The sequence below is a fragment of the Ornithorhynchus anatinus genome, chromosome 21 (assembly GCF_004115215.2).
Source record: "Ornithorhynchus anatinus isolate Pmale09 chromosome 21, mOrnAna1.pri.v4, whole genome shotgun sequence".
In the NCBI taxonomy this organism is placed as follows: domain Eukaryota; kingdom Metazoa; phylum Chordata; class Mammalia; order Monotremata; family Ornithorhynchidae; genus Ornithorhynchus; species Ornithorhynchus anatinus.
This window is the reverse complement of record NC_041748.1, coordinates 5,207,905-5,230,075: the sequence shown is the minus strand read 5'-3', so window position 1 is coordinate 5,230,075 and position 22,171 is coordinate 5,207,905. Positions and strand designations below refer to the sequence as shown.

At 47.3% G+C, this 22,171-nt stretch overlaps 1 protein-coding gene across 1 annotated transcript in view; it reads left to right on the top strand.

Moving 5' to 3' along the window:
- The window catches only part of DCLK3 (doublecortin like kinase 3), a 42,531-nt gene extending 39,896 nt beyond the window's left edge, over window positions 1–2,635 (top strand). Inside the window, exon 7 of the mRNA XM_029049585.1 lies at window positions 2,301–2,635. Coding sequence (XP_028905418.1) covers window positions 2,301–2,494 — 194 coding nt within the window. The 3' untranslated portion in view covers window positions 2,495–2,635. The remainder of the gene's footprint in view (window positions 1–2,300) is intronic.
- The last annotated feature ends 19,536 nt before the right edge of the window (window positions 2,636–22,171 follow it).

Here is a 22,171-nt window from a genome sequence, read left to right as displayed (position 1 = left end):
ATGGGTGCTGCTTGTGGAGCGCTTACCACGTGCCGGGAACTGTAATGAACGCTTGCGAGAGTATGTTAGAACGTAATTTTTTTTTAATTTGGCATTTAAGTGCTTACTCTGTGCTGGGCACTGTATTAAGCGCTTGAGAGAGTATGATACAGTATCATTTTTTTTTTAATGGTATTTGTTAAGTGCTTACTATGTGCCAGGCCCCGTTTTAAGTGCTTGGGAGAGTAAATTTAATTTTTTTTAATGGTATTTGTTAAGTGCTTACTATTTGCCAGGCACTGTAAGCACTCGGGAGAGTAAACAGAATTGTTTTTAATGGTATTTGTTAAGCGCTTACTACCTGCCCGACACTGTACTAAGCACTGGGGTAGACGCAAGCTAATCAGGTTGGATACTGTCCTTGTCCTACATGGGGCTCACTGACTTAATCTCACTGAGGACTCACTGAGAAGCAGCGGCTCAGTGGAAGGAGCCCGGGCTTGGGAGTCAGAGGTCATGGGTTCGAATCCCGGCTCTGCCACTTGTCAGCTGTGTGACTGTGGGCAAGTCACTTCACTTCTCCGTGCCTCAGTGACCTCATCTGTAAAATGGGGATTAAGACCGTGAGCCTCACGTGGGACAACCTGATGACCCTGTATCTCCCCCAGCGCTTAGAACAGTGCTCTGCACCTAGTAAGCACTTAACAAATACCAGCATATTTTTCTTTTTAATCCCCATTTTACAGATGAGGGAACTAAGGCCCAGAGAAGTGACGCTCCCACGGTCACCCGGCAGACAAGTGGCGGAGCCGGGATTAGAACCTTCTGCCTTCCAGGCCCGCGCTCTAGCCGCTAGGCCACACGTCCCCTGCCCATAACAGACTTACAGTCTAGAGGAGGTGGGATTCAGCAGTCGCAGCTGGGCTGAATCCGGGTGTGGGGGCTCATCTTGGGGTCTCCAGGCCGGAGCCGGAAGGTGGTCTGTTTCCACCGCAGCTGGCTGGGAGGAGTTCGTGAGCTCTCAGAAGATATTGGTGACTTTTGGATCTGGTCTCTATGTCCCTCCCAAGGGGCTCCCCAAGCCTTGCTCAGCTCCCGGGGGAAACACAACAAGTCAGACGCTGCGTCGCTCACCAAGCCACGTGACCCGCCTGCTCCTTCCCCAGCCCACAGAAAGAGTTTGTTCTGCTGGGTGGAGTGGGAGTGTTCTCCCAAACTCACACAGCCTCCTTTAAATGCAGTCACTCTGGAGTAGTGAGTTTTTTTTTTCTTTTGAATTTGTTCAGAACACTGTACTAAGCGCTGGGGTAGGGGAAGCGGCGTGGCGCAGTGGAAAGAGCCTGGGCTTCGGAGTCAGAGGTCATGGGTTCGACTCCCGGCTCTGCCACTCGTCAGCAGAGTGGCCTCAGTTCTCTGTGCCTCAGTTCCCTCATCTGTAAAATGGGGATTAACTGTGAGCCTCACGTGGGACAAGCTGATTCCCCTGTGTCTACCCCAGCGCTTAGAACAGTGCTCTGCACAGAGTAAGCGCTTAACAAATGCCAACATTATTATTATTATTATTATTATCCACACTAATCAGTTTGGATGGAGTCCAGATCCCACATGGGGCTCACAGTCTTAATCCCCATTTTATGGATGGGGTAACTGAGGCCAAGAGAGTAGAAGCTTGATTCTTCTGACTCCCAGGCCTGTGCTCTATCTACTAGACCACCCTGGGTCTCTTGTCAAAGCTCTTTGTGAAAGTTCTTCTTTGTGGAAGCTCCAGGTTCTTAGGGCTTGCAGAATAATGAAAGCTTTTGCCATCTGATTTCAGCTTTGAAAGTGGTTGGGGAGCCCAGTTAATAATAATAATAATAACAATGATAACAGCAATAATAATAATAATTGTGGTATTTAAGCTCTTGCTATGTGCCACGTACTGTCCTGAGCACTGGGGTGGATACAAGCAAATTGGGTTGGACACGGTCCCTGTCCCAAATGGGGCTCACAGCCTTAGTTCCCATTTTACAGGTGAGGTGACTGAGGCCCAGAGAAATGTGACTTGCCCAAGGTCATACAGCAAACAAGTGAAGGGGCTGGGATTATAATTCCTCTGACTCCCAGGCCTGGGCTCTACCTTCTAGGCCTCATTCCCGAAAGTCTGACTTTGGCACATTTATGGGGATGGAGATGTCGTTTTATCAGCTTCTGGCGCATCTGACCCTAACAGGGTACATTCAGTGCAGTGGGGCCGGAGCCAGATTGTCTGCGCCTCAGCCTTCTCACTGCCTCTTCCTTCCTCTTCTCCTTGTGCCTCCTCTCCGGGCCGGATCGAGCAGCCGCCAAAGATCTGGTCAGCAGACTTCTGGTGGTAGACCCCCAAAAACGCTACTCTGCCCACCGAGTCCTTCAACACCCCTGGATCCAAAATGCCGGCAAGGCCAACGGCGTTGACCTACACCGGGAGGTGACGACCAACATCGAGCGCCACTTCCGGAGCCAACCCAAGCATGACCGAGGGGGACACACGTAAAGCTGGCCGGGTACCTGTTCGCTGAGTTGGGGAGGAAATGAGGGACAGAAGGGATAGAGAATGGGACAAGGAGACACAGAGAGAGAGAGAGAAAGAGAAAGAGGGGAAGGATGAGAGGCCACGGGAATGAGGAGAAAGAAGACAGGGAGAGGAGAGGGAGAAGATGAGGAGAGAGAAGATCAGGGAGGGGAGAGGAGGAGAGGGAAGATGGGAGAAAGAGAGAAGATAGGGATGGGGAGAGAGAAAATGGGGAGGGAGAAGATAGGAGAGAATGAGAAGAGAGAAGGAAGAGGAGAGAGAAGATGGGAGAAAAGGGAGAGAAGATGGAAGAAGGGGGAGAGAAGATGGGAGAGGGGAAAGGAAGAGAGAGGAGACAGGAGAGGGAAGAGAAGGAGAGAGAAGATGGGAAAGAAAGAGAGAGGAGAGGGGAGAGAAGGAGAGAGAAGATGGGAAAGAAGGAGAGAGGAGTCGGGAGAGGAGGAAACGGGAAGGGTAGAGAGAAGACAGTAGAGGGGAGAGGAGAGAAAAGATAGAGAGGAGAGAGAAGGCGGGAGAGAGAAGATTGGAGAGGAGAGAGGAGAGAGAATATGGGAGAAGGAAGGGAGCAGAGAGAAGATGGGAGGGGGGAGAGAAGGTGGGAGAGAAGAGATGCCGAAGGAGAGAGAAGATGGGAGAGAGGAGACAAAAGAAGAGAGGGGGAGAGAAGGAAAGAGAAGACAGGAGAGGGAAGGGAGAAGATGGGAAAAGGAAGGGAGAAGACAAGAGAGGGAAGAGAAGAGAGGGGCGAGAAAATTGGAGAAGGAAAACCGGAGACAAGATGGGAAAGGAAAGGAAAGAGAGGAGGTGAGAGAAGAGAAATGGTAGATGGAGAGAGACGTAGGATGAGAGAGAGGGAAAAGGAGATGGGAAGTAGAAAAATTAGGCTACTTCCATCTGTCAGTCAATCTGTGGTATTTATTGAGCACTTCCTGTGCGCACAGCAGTGTATTAAGGGCTTGGAAAAATACGGTGCAATAGAGTCGGTAGACACGTTCCCTGCCCACAGGGTGTTTACAGTCTAGAATGGGAGAGAGATGTTAAAAAAATGAATTACAGATTTGTACAACAGGACTGTGGGGCTCAGGAGGGGTGACTATGGAGCTTAAAGGGGACAGATCCAAGAGCATGGATGACAGACCGGAGAGGGAGTAGGAGAATTGAACAGACACGTGGTGAATCCGGAAATAGAGAAGAATCAAGTACCTGTACAATTCATGTTTTTACTTTCAACCAACTGGGCCTTAGTATTCAAAAAAGGAATAAAATGTTTCCCTTTGGGTATTTTTGGACTACCTAACCTCTGTGAGTTTGTTCTGTGTAAACGATTGTCAGTGACGAATTTGCTTGCTGTAATCAGTTTGTTTCATGCTGCATTTCTACTAGGTGAATGATTCAAAAGGAGAACAGCATCTTTGGGAACTCCAGTTTATGATGCAAACAGTCAGGATCTGTCTATTCTAATAAAATGTAGCAAAAAATGAACCGAGACTTAGAATCCAGAGTAGAATCTGGGTTCTCCCTGGACTGAATTTGAGGCTGCTTTGCTGTCTTTTTTTTTTCTTAATGGTATTTGTTACATGCTTGTTATGGGCCAGGCCCTTTACTAAGCGCTGGGGTCGGTATAAACAAATCAGGTTGGACACAATCTATGACCCACATAGGGCTCATAGTCTTAATCCCCATTTTACAGGTGAGGTAACTGAGGCACAGAGAAGTTGAGACTTTCCCTAGATCACACGGCTGACAAGTCAACAGGCATAGTTCAGAGGATAGATCATGGGCCTGGAGGTCAGAAGGTCATAGGTTCTAATCCTGGCTCCTCCTCATCTCCGCTGTGGGACCTTGGGCAAGTCACTTTACTTCTCTGGACCTCAATTACCTCATCTGTAAAATGGGGATTGAGACTGGGAACCCCACGTGGGACAGAGACTGAGTCCAACCCAATTTGCTTGTATGCACCCTAGCACTTAGTACAGTACTTGGCGTATAGAAGCACTTAACAAATACCATTATTAATATTATTATCGTTAAGTGGTGGAATCGGGATTAGGACCTAGATCCTCTGATCGCCAGGCCTGTGCTCTATCCACTAGGCCATGCTGCCCATAAATCAGTATCAATTCCAGACATCCTGTATTGATAAGGATCAGAGGAAGCTCCGGAGCTAGAAATCTCACCCAAGAGCCCCAAAATAAAAATGTATTAGCCGCAGTGCCAACAGGATTTAATTCAGAACACAAATAGAAAGATGCAATGTGGACTACTGTTTATACTAGGGAGACCTCCAAATAGGTCCCGAACCCCCTTTTTTAATGGTATTTAAGTGCTTAGTATGTATTAAATGCTGGGGTAGATACAAGCTAATCCTGTCCCACATGGGGGTCACATTCTTAATCCCCCACTGTGAGCCCCACATGGGTCAGGGACTAATTTGCTTGATTCCACCCCAGCCCTTAGTACAGCACCTGGCATATAGTAAGTGCTTAGCAAATACCACCATTATTTTACAGATCAGGTAACCGAGGCCCAGATAATTGAAGTGACTTGCCCAAGGTCACACAGACAAATGTCGGAACATAGGATTAGAACCCAGGTCTTTCGGACTCCCAGGCCCATGCTCTATCCACTAGGCCACGCTGCTCTTCTGTGGTCCACTTTCCCTGGAAGTTAATTAAGAGGAGAGGGGCTTCCCCAGGTAGTTCCAGCTCTGAAGTAGATCCTCAGTTTACCTGGAGTCAAGAGCGGATAGCACCAGAACGTTTATCAAAAGAAGCAGCGTGGCCTAGTGGATAGAGTCCGGGCCTGGGAGTCAGAAGGACCTGGGTTCTAACCCTTGCTCAGATATTTGTCCACTGTGGCTCCTTGGGTAAGTCATTTCTCTTCTCTGAGCCTCAGTTCCCTCATCTGCAAAATGGGGATTAAGACCGTCAGCCTCAAGGGAATTAAGGACCGTCTCCACCCTGATTTGCTTGAATCTACCCCAGTGCTTAGTACAGTGTCTGGCACATAGTAAGTGCTTAACAAATGCCAACTCGGTTGTACTGAACTCTCCCAAGCACTAAGTACGGTGCTTGGCACAAAGTAAATACCACTGATTGATATATTTTTAAAAAAGAACTAATTCCATTCCTCCCTCTCCTCCCCACCTTCTCTCCTCTCCTCTCCTCTCCTCTCTTTTCTCATCTCTCTCCCTCTCCTTCTCTCCCTGTCTGTCTCCCTCTCTCTCCCCTTTTCTCCTTTCTTCTCCTCTTCCCACTCTTCCTTTTGGGAATTTACTCCAAAGGTATTCATTCGCAACTGCAGCACTGTTCTTAATATTTCAGGTTTTTCGGTCCTCCAGTGTTCATCGTTTATCACTGCCCCACTTCTGGTTTTTTTACGGTTTTAAGCGCTTACTGTGTTCCAAGCACTGCACTAAGCTCTAGGGTAGATACAAGCTAATCAGGTTGGACACAGTACCCGCCCCCGTATGGGGCTCACAACCCATCTTACAGATGAGGGAACGGAGGGACAGAGACGTGAAGCCACTCGTCCAAGGTCGCACAGCAGGCAAATGGCAGAGCCGGGATTCCCATTTCCCAAGGGGATTAGGCCTCTTTCCCAGTTTCTATGGTAAAAAAAAAAAAAAAGCCATTGTCAGCCAATCTGCCTGGAACACTAGGGAAGACTGTGGGTGGGGTGTAAGCTCTTTGCTGTTGGAAGCTTAAAATTAGATTTTCTACAGTCAGGGCTTTGACTAAAAATGGGGTGAATTCTCCGAACCCAGGATAACTGTGTGCAGCACGAATATACGTGAATATTTGGACAGCAGCGGGGCTGGTCTCGGGCACGTAGAAATAACCCATCCAGCAAGACTTTCCCCAGTATTTTGCTTCCCTCTCCCGCATCACTGGGCTTTTATTTAGTCACTCACGTGCTTCTAGGTGAATTCCACCATCAGCGGAGTTGTTGAGCCAGAAGGGCATTGGGATGGGCCCATCTTTACCTTTGGTGAATGCGTCTGTTTGTTGTTATACTGTACTCTCCCAAGCGCTTAGTAGAGTGCTCTGCACACCGTAAGCACTCAAAAAGTACAATTGAATGAATAAGGAAAGAACTTCTGCCCTGAAAATGAATTAATGAATAGATGAGAAGCATGACCTAGTGGAAAGAGGATGGGCTTGGGCCTCAGGGGATCTAGGTCTTAATCCCGGCTCCCCCACTTGTCTGCTGCGGGACCTCGGGCGAGTCGTTTCACTTCTCTGGTCCTCACTTACCTCATCGCAAAATGGGGATTACGATTGTGAGCTCTGTGTGCGACAGGGACTGCGTTCAACCCGATTATCTGGTATCCACCCTAGTGCTTAGTACAGTGCCTGGCACGTAGTAAACACTTAAATACCATTAAAAAAATACAAAAAAACTGGGGTGTGTTCATGATACTTAAATGGCTGGGAACTGGAGAAGAAGAGGAGAAGCAGCATGGCTGAGTGGATAGAGCACGGGCCTGGGAGTCAAAGGACGTGGGTTCTAATCCCTCAGTTATTGTTAGTACTCTATATTATTAGTACCATTTTATGACATTATTCTATATTATTATTGTATTACTATATATTAGTACTATTATTATCACAATTAGTACTAATAATAAATAGCCTCTCTGAGGGCTGGTTGAAAGCCCTGAGTCAGGAAGATTTCCTCTTGGACCCTAATTCGCCTTTTCAGTCACCAATTGAGTGCCTTTTGGGCACCGAACACTAATATACCATTTCAAACAGAAACCCCTCACTGTCAGCTTTAGGACACTCACTCAGCTCTCCCCTTCTTGCCTCATCTCCCTGATCTCTTTTTTTAATGGTATTTTTTAAGCACTTACTGTGTGCCAGGCCCTGTACTAAATGCTTCGGTAGCTACAAGTTAATCAAGTGGGACACAGTCCATTTTCCTCATGGGATTTACAGTCTTAATTCCCATTTTATAGAGAAGAAACCTGAGGCACAGAAAATTGAAGTGAATGACCCAAGGGCACACGGGAAACCAGTGGCAGAACCAGGATTAGAACCCAGGTCTTTCTGACTCCCAGGCCTCTGATCTATCCACTAGGCCAGGCTGCTTCTCACACTGATCTCCTACTACAGCCCAGCCCCCAAACTACACTTTTCTAACACCAACCTATCACTGAACCTCGATCGTCTATCTCGACACCAACCCCTAGCCCACATTCTCCCCCTGGCCTGGAACTTCCTCCCCTTTCATATCTGACCGATCACCACTCTCCTTACCTTTTTAACCCTACACAGCTTTCCAAAATGCTATTTCTTTCAAGAGGTCTTCCCCGACTAACCCGTAATTTCCCCACCCTATCCACCCGCCTTTCTGCGTTGCTGTATCCCTCGGATACTTGAGTCCGTAACTCCTAAACCCTTCGAGACCTGGCTTTCCCCCAGCTCCGGAGCACTTATGTCACTGTCATCATACTCTGCCATCTCCCTGGTCTCTGTTTTATTTTAATGCCTGTCTCTCCATCTGCACTGTAAGCTCCTTGAGGGCAGGGATGACGTCTACCAATTCGATTGTACTTTCCCAAGCGGTTTATCTAGTGCTCTGCACGCAGTGATCACTCAATAAATACCACCGATCGATGGATTGAGTGATGTATGCACGTTCTGACTCTTAGGGCGCACTTGAGATCTCAACTCCTCAGCTTGGGTGGTAAAACTTTTTTGTCTTATCCTGTCAAGTCGTTTCCAACCCATAGCAACTCCATGGCCACATCTCTCTCAGAACGCCGCGCCTGCAATCGTTCTGGTAGTGTATCCAGAGAGTTTTCTCGGTCGAAATACAGAAGTGGTTTGCCATTGCCTTCTTCCGCGCAGCGAACTTGAGTCTCCGCCCTCGACTCTCTCCCGTGCCGCTGCTGCCCAGCACAGGTGAGTTTTGACTTGTAGCGGATTGCCGTCCACTTTCTAGCCACTGGCCAAGCTAGGAATGGAATGGCCAGGCCTCTGCTTGACTCTCCCTCCCATAGCTGAGACCTGGTAGAGTCCTGGAAACTCTCCAGGTGCGACCCGGAGAGGGGTGTGTAGTAAGTTCTGTGTGGCAAATTCCGTTGAGTATTGATGGAGTCGGCTCTCTATGAATGGAGAAACATGTCTACCAACTCTGTTGTATTGCTCTCTCCCGAGTGCTTAGTGCGACGCTCGGCGAACACGTTGCCCAGTGTCCTGCACACAGTAAGCACTCATTAAATGCTGCTCATTGATTGATGGGTTGGTCGACGAGTGAGCATTCTGGATCTTAGGTTGCCCTTCAGATCAGCTTACAAGAGGCCATCCTGCCTGCTGTGAGGTAAACATTTTTAAGTATTGTTGTGAGTAGAGGTTGTGTCTACCAAATCTGTTATAGTCTCTCCCAAGCACTTAGTATGGTGCTCTGCACATAGTAAGCGCTCAATAAATACCATTGATTGATTTTTCAGGACCAAAAGTGTCACCTCAATCACCCTCACCAAGGCGAAAAAAGAACGAGCCATCGATTAATCAGCTGTATTTATTGAGCACTTACTGTGTACAGACCACTGTACTAGACCCATGCTCTTTGCGGGTAGGGGAAGTGTCTACCAACTCCAGTATACTGTGCCCTCACGAGCGCTTAGCCTGGTGCTCTGCAATCCATCAATGGTATTGAGCGCTTACTGTGTAGAGCACCGTACTAAGCGCTTGGGAGAGTACAGCACAATATAACAGACACATTCCCTGTCCACAATGACCTAACACAGTAAGCGCTCAATAAATACCTTTGATTGGCTGATTTTTCAGACCATAAGTATCACCCGAATCTCTCTCACCGAGGCAAAGAAGAGTGAGTAATCGATCAGTCTATCAGTGGTATTTATTGAGCGCTTACCATTTTGCAGTGCACTGTAATCAGCACAAGTTCCTTGTGGGCGGGGAACGTATCTACCGACTCTGTTGTACTGTACTCTCTGAAGTGCTCAGTGCAGTGCTCTGCACACAGTAAGGTCTCAATTCAAGCCACTGATCGACTGGTTGCTTGACTACAATACAACAGAATTTGTGGACACATTCCCTGCCCATAAAGAGTTTACAATCTGGGGGGAGAATCGTTATTAAAATAAATGACAGATTTGTACGTAAGTGCCGTAGGGCTGAGGATGGGGTGACTGTCGAGTGCTTAATGAGGACAAGCAGCATGGCTTAATGGAAAGAGCTCGGGCTTGGGAGTCAGAGGTCGTGGGTTCTAATCCCGGCTCCACCACGTGTCAGCTATGTGACTTTGGGCAAGTCACTTCACTGTGCCTCAGTTACCTCCTCTGTAAAATGAGGATTAAGACTGTGAGCCCCACCTGGGACAACCTGATAACCTTTTATCTCCCCTAGTGCTTAGAACAGTGCTTGGCACATAGTAAGTGCTTAACAATTACCATCATTATTATTATTATTACTCAAGGTACAGAGTCAAGTGCATAAGTGACCCAGAAGGGAGAAAAACTAGGGGAATTAGGGCTTAATCATGGAAGGCCTCCTGAAGGAGAGGTAAGCTCATTATGGACAGGGAACACGTCTGCTTGTTCTCTTGTATTGTACCCTCCCAAGTGCTTAGAATAGTGCTCTGCACATAGTAAGTGCTCACTAAATATCATTGATTAATTTTAAGAGGGATTTGAAGGTGGGGAAAGTGATGGTCTGTCATATATAAAGGGAGCAGGAGTTTTTTTTTTTCTTAAATGGTATTTGTTAAGCAGTTATTATATGCCAGGCATACTAAGCACTGGGGTAAATGCAAGCGAATCAGTTTGGATGCAGTCCGTGACCTACAAAGGGCTCACAGTGTTCATCCTCATTTTACAGATGAGGGAACTGAGGCACAGAGAATTAAATGATTTGCCCAAGGTCACACAGCAGATAAATAGCGGAGTGGGGATTAGAACCCAGGGTTTTCTGACTCCCAGGCCCGTACTCTATCCATGAGTCCATCCAGCTCTCCTAACCATATGGAGTTTGCTACATATAGTTGTAGTAGGAGAGAAGCAAAGTAAAGTAGGAGGGGAAAAGCCAAATGAGAGCTTTAAAACCAATGGTAAGGAGTTTCTGTTTGTTGTGGAGGTGGGTGGGCAACCACTGGAAGTTCTTGAGGAGTGGGGAGACGTGGGCTAAATGATTTTTTAGAAAAATGATCCGGGCAGCAGATGGAAGTATGGACTGGAGTGGGGAGAGACAGGAGGCTGGGAGGTCAGCAAGGATAAGTGCTTGGATCAACATAACAGCAGTGAGAATAAAGAGGGAAGAGCAGATTTTATTGATGTCATGAAGGTAGAAATGACAGGATTTGGCGAGATGATCATGTGCGTTGAATGAGAGAGATGAGTCGATGATAATGCCACGGTTACGGGCTTCTGAGTCAGGGAGGATGGGGGTGTTTGGAGAAGAAGCATGGCCAAGTGGATAGAGCACGGGCCTGGGAGTCAGGAGGATCTGGGTTCTAATCCCACTCTGTAACTTGTCTTCTATGTGACCTTAGGCAAGTTACTTCACTTCTCTAGGCCTCAGTTACCTCAGCTGTAAAATGGGGATTAAGACTGGGCGCCCTTTGTGAGACAGAGACTGTGTCCAATCTGATTATCTTGTATCTGCCGCAGCACTTAGTATAGTGCCTGACATGTGGTAGCCACTTAAATGCAATCCTTATTATTATTAATTATCCTAGTTAATATAACAATAACATTACTGTTAGAGAAAAAGAAACTTTTAAACAGATCTACCATACATTTATTTATTATGAATTGTAATTGAAACAGACCCTCCTTTTGGCAGATAAATTTCCTTCTATTTTGCTCTGAGCAGACATTTTATTTGTCACTCACTGGTAAAATAAATTAAAACCAAAAAAACCCCAAACCCTCTCAATTTCATATACTGTGCTTACTGGTCCTGTTAAAGTTCAGTTTTCAGGAAAATCGCCAATCCGATGCTCCTCAGATTAGCAGCTCGGAGCGAGGTCGTACAGAAGACATCGTCTCTATGCTTATTATTAAGTGCCACCGAGTCATTTCCGATTCATAGCGACTCCATGGATATACTTTCTCCAGAACGTCCCACCCTCTGCCATAGTGCGCAACCTTTCTAACGGTTCTTCCGTTATCGTTGTTATGGTCTCTATCCATCTAGCTGCCGGTCTGCCTCGTCCACGTTTTCCCTGGACTTTTCCTAGCATTAGTGTCTTCTCCAGAAAATTAGTCCTCCCGATTATATGTCCAAAATCTAGCTTGAGTCATTTGGCCTTCCAAAGACCACTTTGGTTTAATTTGCTCTAAAATCCATTTGTTTGTCTTTTGGGGATATTGTACCCTTCCAAGGCCTTAGGATAGTGTCTGCACACAGTAAGTATTCAATATTATTTAAAAAAGTAAGGAAATAAGGCACTGTAGAGGATTTTTGCTCTGAGAAAGGTATCGGATTCATAATTTACCGGTAATATAAACTGGGGTCCACCAGAAGGCACCATTGCCAGCCTCTTCACTTTCTCCTTTTCCTCCACGTTCGTGGCCTTTCCTTCTGAGCACCAGGAGGCAGTGAATTCCACTCCTGGTTCTGATCAGAGACCAAATAGAATTCTTTGGAAAACGCCCTATTGTAAAACCCAAGCCTGAGCTCTGCATATCAGCTTTTTACATTTTTTCTTTTGGTATTTGTTAAGCCCTTACTGTGTCCCAAGTACTGTACTGAACACTGAGATAGACATAAGCTGATTAGATTGGACACAGTCCCCGTCCCACATGGGGCTCATAGTCTTAATCCCTATTTAAAGAGGCCCAGAGAAGTGAAGTGACTTGCCAACGGTCACAGAGCGGACAAGGGGCAGTGAACTCAGGTTCCCAGGCCTGTGCTCTATCCAGTAGGCCATGCTGCTTCTTCAAGGGATCAGAGTGGGATGTAAGTGGGATCTCCAGAGGTAGGGCTGAGCAGGCAGGAGAGTTGGAATCAGAGAAAGGGGACAGAGAGAAGTGAGTGTAGATATCAGTCAATCATATTTATTCAGCACTTACTGTGTGCAGACCACTGTACTAAGTGCTGGGAGAGTATAACAGGAAACAGACACATTCCCTGCCCATAATGAGCTTACAGTCTAGACGAGGAGACAGACGATATAAATACATAAATTACAAATATGGGCATAAGTGCCATGGGGCTGGGAGGCAGGGGGATGAATAAAGGGAGCCAGGGCCATACAGAAGAGAATGGGAGAAGAGGGAAGGAGTGCCTAGTTCTGGGAAGGCTTCATGGAGGGGATGTGACTTCAATAAGGCTTTGAAATAGGGGGAAGAGTAATCGTCTGTCGGATATGAGGAGGGAGGATGTTCCAGGCCAGGGGCAGGATGTGGGCAAAAGATTGGGGGCAAGATGGATGAGATAGAGGTACAGTGAGAAGGTTGGCATTAGAGGAGTGAAGTGTGAGGGCTGGGTCGCAGTAGGAGAGTAGCGAGGTGAGTTAGGAGGGTGCAAGGGGATTGACTGCTTTAAAGCCATTGGTGAGGAGCTTCCGTTTGAGGCAGAGGTGGATGGGCAACCACTGGAGGTTCTTAGTTGGGGAATCATGTCCTGAATGTTTCTGTAGCCTTTCCCTCAGCCTCAGAGATCCTGTTGAGGGATTGGCTGGGGGGGGGGGGGGTGGGGAGGGGTGGTTCTGAGTGGGTCCTAAATGACCTCCTGATCTTTCCTGCCAAAATTTTGTTTTCCACAAGAACCCCAAGTGTCCTGGACCCTTGTCCACAGCACTGCCCACTCCCTCGTCCCCATTTGTCTACCAAAACCAACCCGTCGATGGTATTTACTGACTACTTATTGTGTGCAGAGCACTGAACTAAGTGTTTGGAAGAGTACGGTACAATAAAGTTGGCAGTCAAGATGCCCGTTCTCAAAGAGTTTCCAGTCTTGGGAGAGACGGACGTGAAAATACATTACAGATAGGGGAAATGCCAGAGTATAAGGATATGGACATAAGCCCTCGGCTGGTGCAGCTGAGAATGGAAATCAATCAATCAGTGGTATTTACTGAGCTCTTACTGTGTGCAGAGTCCTGTACTAAGCACTTGGGAGAGTACAACAGAAGTGAAAGGCCAACATGAACCTGGGTGTCAGTTTTTTTAAATGATATTTGTTAAGCACTTAATATGTGCCGGGCACTGTACTAAGAGCTGGGTTTATACAGTGGCTGACACATAGTAAGCACTTAACAAATAGCATAATTATTAATTATTACAAGCTGACCAGATTGGACCCAATCCATGTCCCTCATGGGGCTCACAGTCTTAAATCCCCCTTTAACTGATAATGAAACTGAGGCCCAGAGAAGCGAAGTGACTTTCCTAAGTTCACCCAGCAGACTAGTAGAGGAGCCAGGATTAAAACCCAGATCCTATGCCTCCCGGGTCTGTGCTCTAGCCACTAGCCACGCTGCCGCTCAGTCTTCTAAGTCTTGGGAGCTCACCCCCAGCTCACCCCCGCCCCCGGCACTCCCCATCAGAGTTGGCCCAGTTCGGCTCCGGCGTAAGAAAAATTCGTGGAGTGGGTGGTCCCGGGTGATGGGACCATGGGGTCGGTGAGGGTAGTGAGAAGCAGGCAGAGGAGAGGTGGGGCCGGGCCGGGGAGGGGCTTGGACTTCCTGATCCAAGCCCACCCCCCACTCTGTCTGCATCCTCTTACGTCTCCAGCAACCGCCGCCTTACCTCTCCCTTTTTCTTCCACTACAGGATGACGTGCCTGGAACCGGAAGGCCTCTTGGGAGATCTCAGCAGAGTGGCCTAGTGAAGACAGCCTGGGCCTTGGAGTCAGAAGGACCTGGTTTCTATAGAGAAGCAGCGTGGCTCAGTGGAAAGAGTCTGGGCTTGGGAGTCAGAGGTCATGGGTTCGAATCCCCGCTCTGCCCCTTGTCAGCTGTGTGACCGTGGGCAAGTCACTTCACTTCTCTGTGCCTCAGTTACCTCATCTGTAAAATGAGAATTAAGACTGTGAGCCTCACGGGGGACAACCTGATTACCCTGTATCTACCCCAGCGCTTAGAACAGTGCTCTGCACATAGTAAGCGTTTAAGAAATACCAATATTATTAATCCCGACTCTGCCACTTGCCTGCTGGATGACCTTGGGCAACTCACTTCACTTCTCTGCACCTCAGTTCCCTCATCTGTATAACGGGGGTTAAGACTGTGAGCCCCATGGGAGACAGGGACTGTGTCCAACCTGATTAGCACACAGTAAGCATTTAACACATACCCCACACACTTCACTTCTCTGGGCCTCAGTTGCCTCTTCTGTAAAATGGGGATTTAAGACTGTGAGTCCCGTGAGGGACACGGAGTGTATCCAATCTGATTAGCTTGTATCTACCCCAGCACTTAATACAGTGCCTGGCACATAGGAAGGACTGCAGAAATACCACCAAAAAAACCAAACAAACCCCCTCCAGTTCATCAGTTTTAAATTGCTTGTTTATTCTCTGGGAATAATAATAATGATGATGGTATTTGGTAAAGTCTTACTACGTGCCAGACACTGTACCAAGTGCTGGGTGGATACAAGCATATCAAGTTGGACACAGTCCCTGGCCCCTGGGTGGCTCACGGTCCCAATCCCCATTTAGAGATGAGGCGCAGAGAAGTGAAGCGACTTGCCCAAGGTCATCCAGCTCCGTTAAACAATTTGGGGAGAAGGATCCTGTTCTAAGACTGCCAAGTCCTTGGACACGTCTTGTGTTTTCTTTTCCTTCTTGGGAACGCAGTCGATATTTACCCTGAGGAAAATGGGCCTTTGTTTCCAGAGCATTCCTGAACTCTGTTTGTGACAGGCAGGCTTGGTTGTTCCTGCAGTGATCTTCATGTTGAGGATGGGGTTTCCTGAAACTGAAGATTGAACAAGCAACAAGCCTTGTTAGGCTGTTTTTTAAACCTGAGGGCAAGCATCTTCATCATCGATGGCATTTATTGAGTACTTGCCCTGTGCCAAACATGTACTAAGTGCTTGGGAGAGTACAGCGCAACGGGGTTGGTAGGTACGATTCCTGCCAACAAAGAACTTACAATCTAGAGGGGGAGGCAGGCATTAATATAAATGCGTGATTTAGAATATAGCATTTAAAGACAAGCCCATAAGTGCTTTGGGGTTGAGGGTGGGGTGAAAATCAAATGCCCAAAGGGCACAGATCCAAGTGCATAGATGATGCAGAAGGGAGAAGGAGAGGTGGAAAAGGCTTAATGAGGGAAGGCCTCTTGGAGGAGATGTGATCTTAATGTTTTGAAGGTGGGGAGAGTGGTGATCTGGCATATATGGAAGGGGTGGGAGTTCCTGGCTACGGGGAGGATGTGGGAAAGGGGTCGATGGTGAGAAAGACAAGCTCGGGGCCCAGTGAGTAAGCTGGCGCTAGAGGAGCGGACTGTGCAGGCTGGGCTGGAGTAGGAGATCGGAGAGGTGAGGAAGGACGGGGCAAGCCGATTGAGGGCTTTAAAGCCCGCAGTAATGAGTTTCTCTGTAGATTAAGGAAAGTTGAGCACCACTGTTGCCGAAGTTTGAGAAACACCACATCGAATAGAATGCCCCAGAGCTCCTGCAAGCTAGAAACTCGTAAAGGAAGGACACAAAGTCAGAATAAGCGGAGCTTTTTGAATGTCTTCTATTGGTTTGTTTTCATCTTTCATTATGTACATATCTTTTAAAGTTTATATTATGAATCGCTCATTTATATTAATGTCTGCCTCCCCGTCTAGACTGCTAGCTTGTTGTGGGCAGGGAACGAGTCTGCTAACCCTGTTGTATTGTACTCTTCCAAGTGTTTAGGCCAGTGCTTCGCACGCAGTAAGCTGTCAGTAAAAAGCACTGATCGATTGACTGGAATGGAGTCTTGGGGAAGGTTGTGCTGCAGTGGGTTGCATAACCTCCCCTTGTGTGTTTTCTCTCCATGCCATTACCATACTGAGTGTCCCTAAGATGATTATGATATTTGTTAGGCTCTTAGTGTGTGTCAAGCACTGTTCTAAGCACTGGGATAGATACAAGTTAATCAGGTTGGACACGGCCCCTATCCCACAGGCGGCTCACAATCTAAGTAGGGACCCATTTGTGGTGTTAAGCGCTTACTGTGTGCCAAGTACTGCACTAAGCGCTGGGGTAGATACAAGAACATCAGGTCCCACATGGGGCTCACAATCTAAGTAGGAGGGAGAACAGGTATTGAATCCCCATTTTGCGGATGTGGAAACTGAGGCCCAGAGAAGTGAAGTGACTCGATCAAGGTGACCCAGCAGGCAAGTGGGATGGTGCTGGGATTAGAATCCAGGTCCTCTGATTCCCAGGCTCATGGTCCTTCCACTTGGCCATGCTGCTTCTCAAACTAACTTTTATCTATTCCAGCACTTGGAACAGTGCTTAGTTCATTGCTTTGCACAAAAATAAGCATTGAATAAATAAGACTGAATGAATGAGTTAAAGGCCAGGTTGAAAGGCCTACCCCTCAACAATAGTAATGTCTGTCTTCCCCTCTAGACCGTAAGCTCGTTGTGGGCAGGGAATGGGTCTGTTTATTGTATTGTACTCTCCCAAGTGCTTAGTACAGTGTTTTGCACACAGTAAGCACTCAATAAATAGGATTGACTGACTGCCTGAAACATAGTAAGCCCTTAAAAACTACAATAATAATTATTATGAAAAGAATGTACAATTAACTATGCTTAAAGTGCTCTGAATTGGTCTAAACACCTAAGTACGAATGATCCACTCCCTCTATCCCACTCCTGGACATCCTTATATATCCTGGATACCCTGTAGAAAGGGAATCAATTAATCAATGGTATTTATCGAGTGCTTACTACGTGAAGGGACCTATACTAAGTGCCTGGGAGAGTACAGTACAACCGAATTGGTATATTCATTACCTGCCCTCACGTTGCTTGCCGTCTAGAGTGGGAGACAGACATTAAAATGAATAAGGGATTTGTATGTAAGTGCTGTGGCTTTCAGGTGTTTAAAAGGTGCAGCGCCAAGGGCCGTAGGCTGAGGGAGAAGAGGAAATGAGGATTTAGGGAAGGCCTCTTGGAGAAGATGTGACTTTAGGAGGGTTTTTGTCCTTGGGAAGAATGACGGTCTGTTGGATTTGAAGCGGGAGGGAAATCCAGGCCAGAGGCAGGACCCCGGTAAGGAGTACTGGCCAGCAAAATTTCAGACCATTTTCTTCTGACAGCTGAGGTAGACTTTTTTTTGACCGGGCTCTGAGGAGGTCAGTATCTCATTAAAGGAGCTGACGGATTATAGGGAGACGTTGGGTCTTGGCCAAGTGCGAAATGACCAATTTGTTTATGAAATCATTTAATCCCTAAACCCACCGAATAATGAACTGGGCTCGTTCCTTGGTGTTGGCATTTATGACAGGGGCGCTCCGATAAGTCTTTGTGAGTTAAAGAGCAGAGCTACCAGGTAATTGATGAATTATAAGTAAAAATCAACCTGGGAGGAGTTCCTGGAGCTTGATGAAGCCAAATGCAGGAGTGCTATCAGTCTCCGCCTGAGAGGAAACAAACAAAACTGTGTTTTTTCTCCTTCTCTTTTCTCCTTTTGGGGTGCATCTCGCTTTTGGGAGAATTTATTGAAGGATTTGGGGTAAGAGGGATGGACATACTCTTCCTGGAGTTGATGATAATGAGCGGTCTTTCTTCAAGTGGGAAAATGGCATTTCAGGGCAGCAGAAGTGATATTATTTTTTATGGTAATTGTTCAGAGCTTACAATGTGCCAGACCTGGTGCTAAGCGCTGGGGAAGATACAAGTAAATCAAATTGGACACGGTCCATGTTTTACATGGGCCTCACAGTCTTAATCCCCATTTTACAGATGAGGGAACAGAGGCAGAGAAATCAGGCGATTTGTCCAAGGTCACATAGCAAATGGTCAGCTCCAGAACCGAAGACTTTCTGACTCCCAGATCCATGCTCTAGCCACTAGGCAGGACTGCTTGACATCATTATTATTAATTATTATTATCAACAATAATCATTATCATACTACTACTAATGATAGTATTTATTAAGAGCTTACTATGTGCCAAGCACTGTTCTAGCCCTGAGGTAGATACAAGATCATCAGATTGTCCCACTGGGGCTCACAGTCTTAATCCCCATTTTACAGATGAGGTAACTGAGGCCCAGAGAAGTTAAGTGACTTGCCCAAGGTCACACAGCAGACAAGTGGCAGAGTTGGGATTAGAACCCAGGTCCTCCGACTCCCAAGCCCGTGCTCTTTCCACTAAGCCACGATCATCATTATTGTTGTTATTTCACTAAGTTAGTGGTATTTATTGTGGACAGAACACATTACTAAATGCTTGCATTTGGTAATATGGGCTTGAAGATTCAGCTGATACTGTCTCTGAGGAGTTACATGAAAGAACTCAAATAACTTTAGTCCTTTTTCTAATCAGCTCTGTCTCTACAAACTGAAGGTATCGAAGGTCAGAAACTAGAAGGGGCGGCCTCTTCTGGTCCTCTTATTCCTCCCTGAAAAACAGGATTCACGGCTCCGGCTCCTTTAGTTTCCCCGGGATCACGGCTCTGTCTGCTTCGAGCCCCGATACTGTACCGGTTCCCAAATGGTTCTTCCCGCCCTTGTCCATTTCCGAAACACATTTGCGCACTGGCTTGTCGTTCCCATAAATCACCCCAGATAAGTAAATCCTTCTCCCTAACGTTCTTCGGAGATAACGGGGCTAGTATTTTCCGCTTGCGGGCTGCCCTGCCTGGCTCGGGGAGATAAATGGGGCCTGTCAGACTCCACACGGCTGCCTGGGAATCCGCTGGGGGAGGCTAGAGGGGAATTCTATCCTTGTGGGCTCCCTGCTGGTGGGAGACAAACCCTTTCTCGTCCGCGTGGCCGTGGAGAACTACAGTCGGTCATTCAGTCAATCCTACTTATTGAGCACTTTCTGTGTGCAGAGCACTGCAGTAAGCACTCGCGAGAGTACGGTACAACAATATAACAGACGCATTCCCTTCCCACAAGGAGTTTACAGTCTATAGCCTCCGTCGTGGTGTGGGCAGGAAGATGGGCCCCAGATTTAATGGGGGACGCTTGCATTCTGGTACTCTGGGGACCTCTTCTGAGAGGACCCAGCACAGTGCCTAAAAATAATACAAAATTATGGTATTTCTTAAGCACTTCCTATGTGCTGGGCACTGTTCTAAGTGCCGGGGTAGATACAAACTAAACGGGTTGGACACAATCCCTGTCCCACCTAGGGCTCACAGTCTTGATTCCCATTTTACAAATGAGGAAAGGGAGGCCCGGAGAAGTGAATTAACTGCCCAAGGTCACCCAACAGGCCCGGCTCCCTCCCTGCAGACATGCTCGCTTCCTAAAGACGTGGTTGCTCGCTTTGTACAGGGAAGCAGCGTGGCCTAGGGGATAGAGCAGGGGGCTGGGAGTCAATAGGACCTGGGTTCTAATCCCAGCTCTGCCCTGTGTGGGAGAGGGACTGTGTCCAAACCGATTAGCTTGTATCTACTCCGGCAGGCACTCAGTATAGTGCCTGACATATAGTACGTGCTTAATAGATAGCATAATCATTATTATTCTGGTTATTATTATTATGTCCTTTCCCTGCAGAGACGCTTGCTCCCCGCAGACATGCTTGCTCCCCGTCACTGCTCCCTTTCATTCATTCATTCAGTCATATTTATAGAGCACTTACTGTGTGCATTGCACTGTACTAAGCGCTTGGGAGAGTACAAGGTAACAGGCACATTCCCTGCCCACAATGTGCTTACAGTCAAGAGAGGGAGACGGGCATTAATATAAAGAAGTCAATTACAGATAGGTACGTAAGTGCTACGTTGGCGGTGGGGGGGAGGTAAATAAAGGGAACAAGACGTCAGGGAGACACAGAATGGAGTTGCAGAAGAGGAAAGGAAGGCTTAGTCAGGGAAGGCCTCTTGGAGGAGATGTGTTTTCATTAAGGCTTTGAAACTGGGGAGAGTAATTGTCGAGTAAGCTGGAACAATGGTAAGGTGGGGATCAAGTGTCTCTTCCAAACCCCTGGCAACAATTAGCTCAGGAACACGCAAAGTGAGTAAAAAAACAAATGGACTTTTCTGGAGGAAAATATGTCTTGCCTCTCTGCCTCTGTCCCTTTGCCCAATCTGGCTGAGCTGAGGTACTTTAGAAGACAGCATGGGTCTCCTTTTCCTTGTCTCCTCCTCCTAGGAGAAGCAGTCTTGTCTAATATATGGAGCACAGGCCTAGGAATCAGAAGGACGTGGGTTCTAATCTCAGCTCTGTCACTTGTCTGTTCTCTGACCTTAGGTGAGTCACTTTGCTTCTCTGGGCCTCAATTACTTCGTCTGTAAAATGGGGATTAAGACCGTGTCCAACATGATTAGGTTGTATCTACCCCGGTGGTTAGTAGAGTGCCTGTCACTGACTTCCAGGCCCGTGCTCTATCCACTAGACCACACTGCTTCTCAGTGCTGTGGTATTGACCAAACTGAATCAGGGAAAGCAAAGAGCAGACAAGGTCTTGCCTGCTCCCCCTTCACTGTGTCCATGGAGACGCCACAGCTGAATCAGTAGGTGCTGAAGGAAATTTTCAAGGTCATGAGCGATATTTGATTCTTCCAGACGTTTATTACTTAATGAAATTGAGGGCAGTGCAGGGAGTCTCATGGGATTTGGGTCCCAGGGCAGACTGACCTTTCTTGCTGTCCGCACTTTCAGAAAGGTGGGATGGCTGCCCGTCTGACTTCAGCTATCAATCAATCAATCAGTCAATCCGTGGCATTTATTGAGCGCTTACTATGTGCCGAACTCTGGACTAAGCTCTTGGGAGAGTGACGATACAGTGAGAATCATTGGTCACCTTCCCTGACTGACAGACAAGTACTCTCCCCGTCATCCAAGACTTACTGAAGTCGCTTCTCCTCCAAGAGGCCTTCCCTGACTAAGTCTTCCTTTCCTTTTCTCCCACTCCCTTCTGCATCGCCTTGACTTGTTCTCTTTGTTCGACACCCCCCTCCCAGCCCCACAGCACTTAGGTACAGATCTGCCATTTATTTATTGAAATTAATGTCTGTCTCCAACTCTAGATGGTAAGCTCGCTGTGGGTAGGAAATGTGACTGTTTATTGTTGTACTGTACTCTCCCAAGTGCTTAATAAGGTGCTCTGCACACAGTAAGTGCTCAGTAAATACGATTGACTGATTGACTATCCATATCGAGGTTACAGTCTAAAGATGGTTTCAACTGTTGGCACAAACTTGTGGTTTAGGAAAATTTGGTAGAAGCTCAGGGCCACGACCTCTGCTTGTTTACGGTTTAACCTTTACTGAATGAGATCTGGAGAGCTTCGGTGCCCGTGGAAATTGACTCTGCCACTTGCTTGCTCTGTGACTTTGGGAAAGTCACCTCACTTTCCTCATATGTAAAGTGCTTGGGGGAAGCAGCGTGGCTCAGTGGAAAGAGCCCGGGCTTGGGAGTCAGAGGTCCTAGGTTCTAATCCCGGCTCTGACGCTTGTCAGCTGGGTGACTGTGGGCAAGTCACTTCACTTCTCTGGGCCTCAGTTCCCTCGTCTGTAAAATGGGGATGAATAATAATAATAATAATAATGT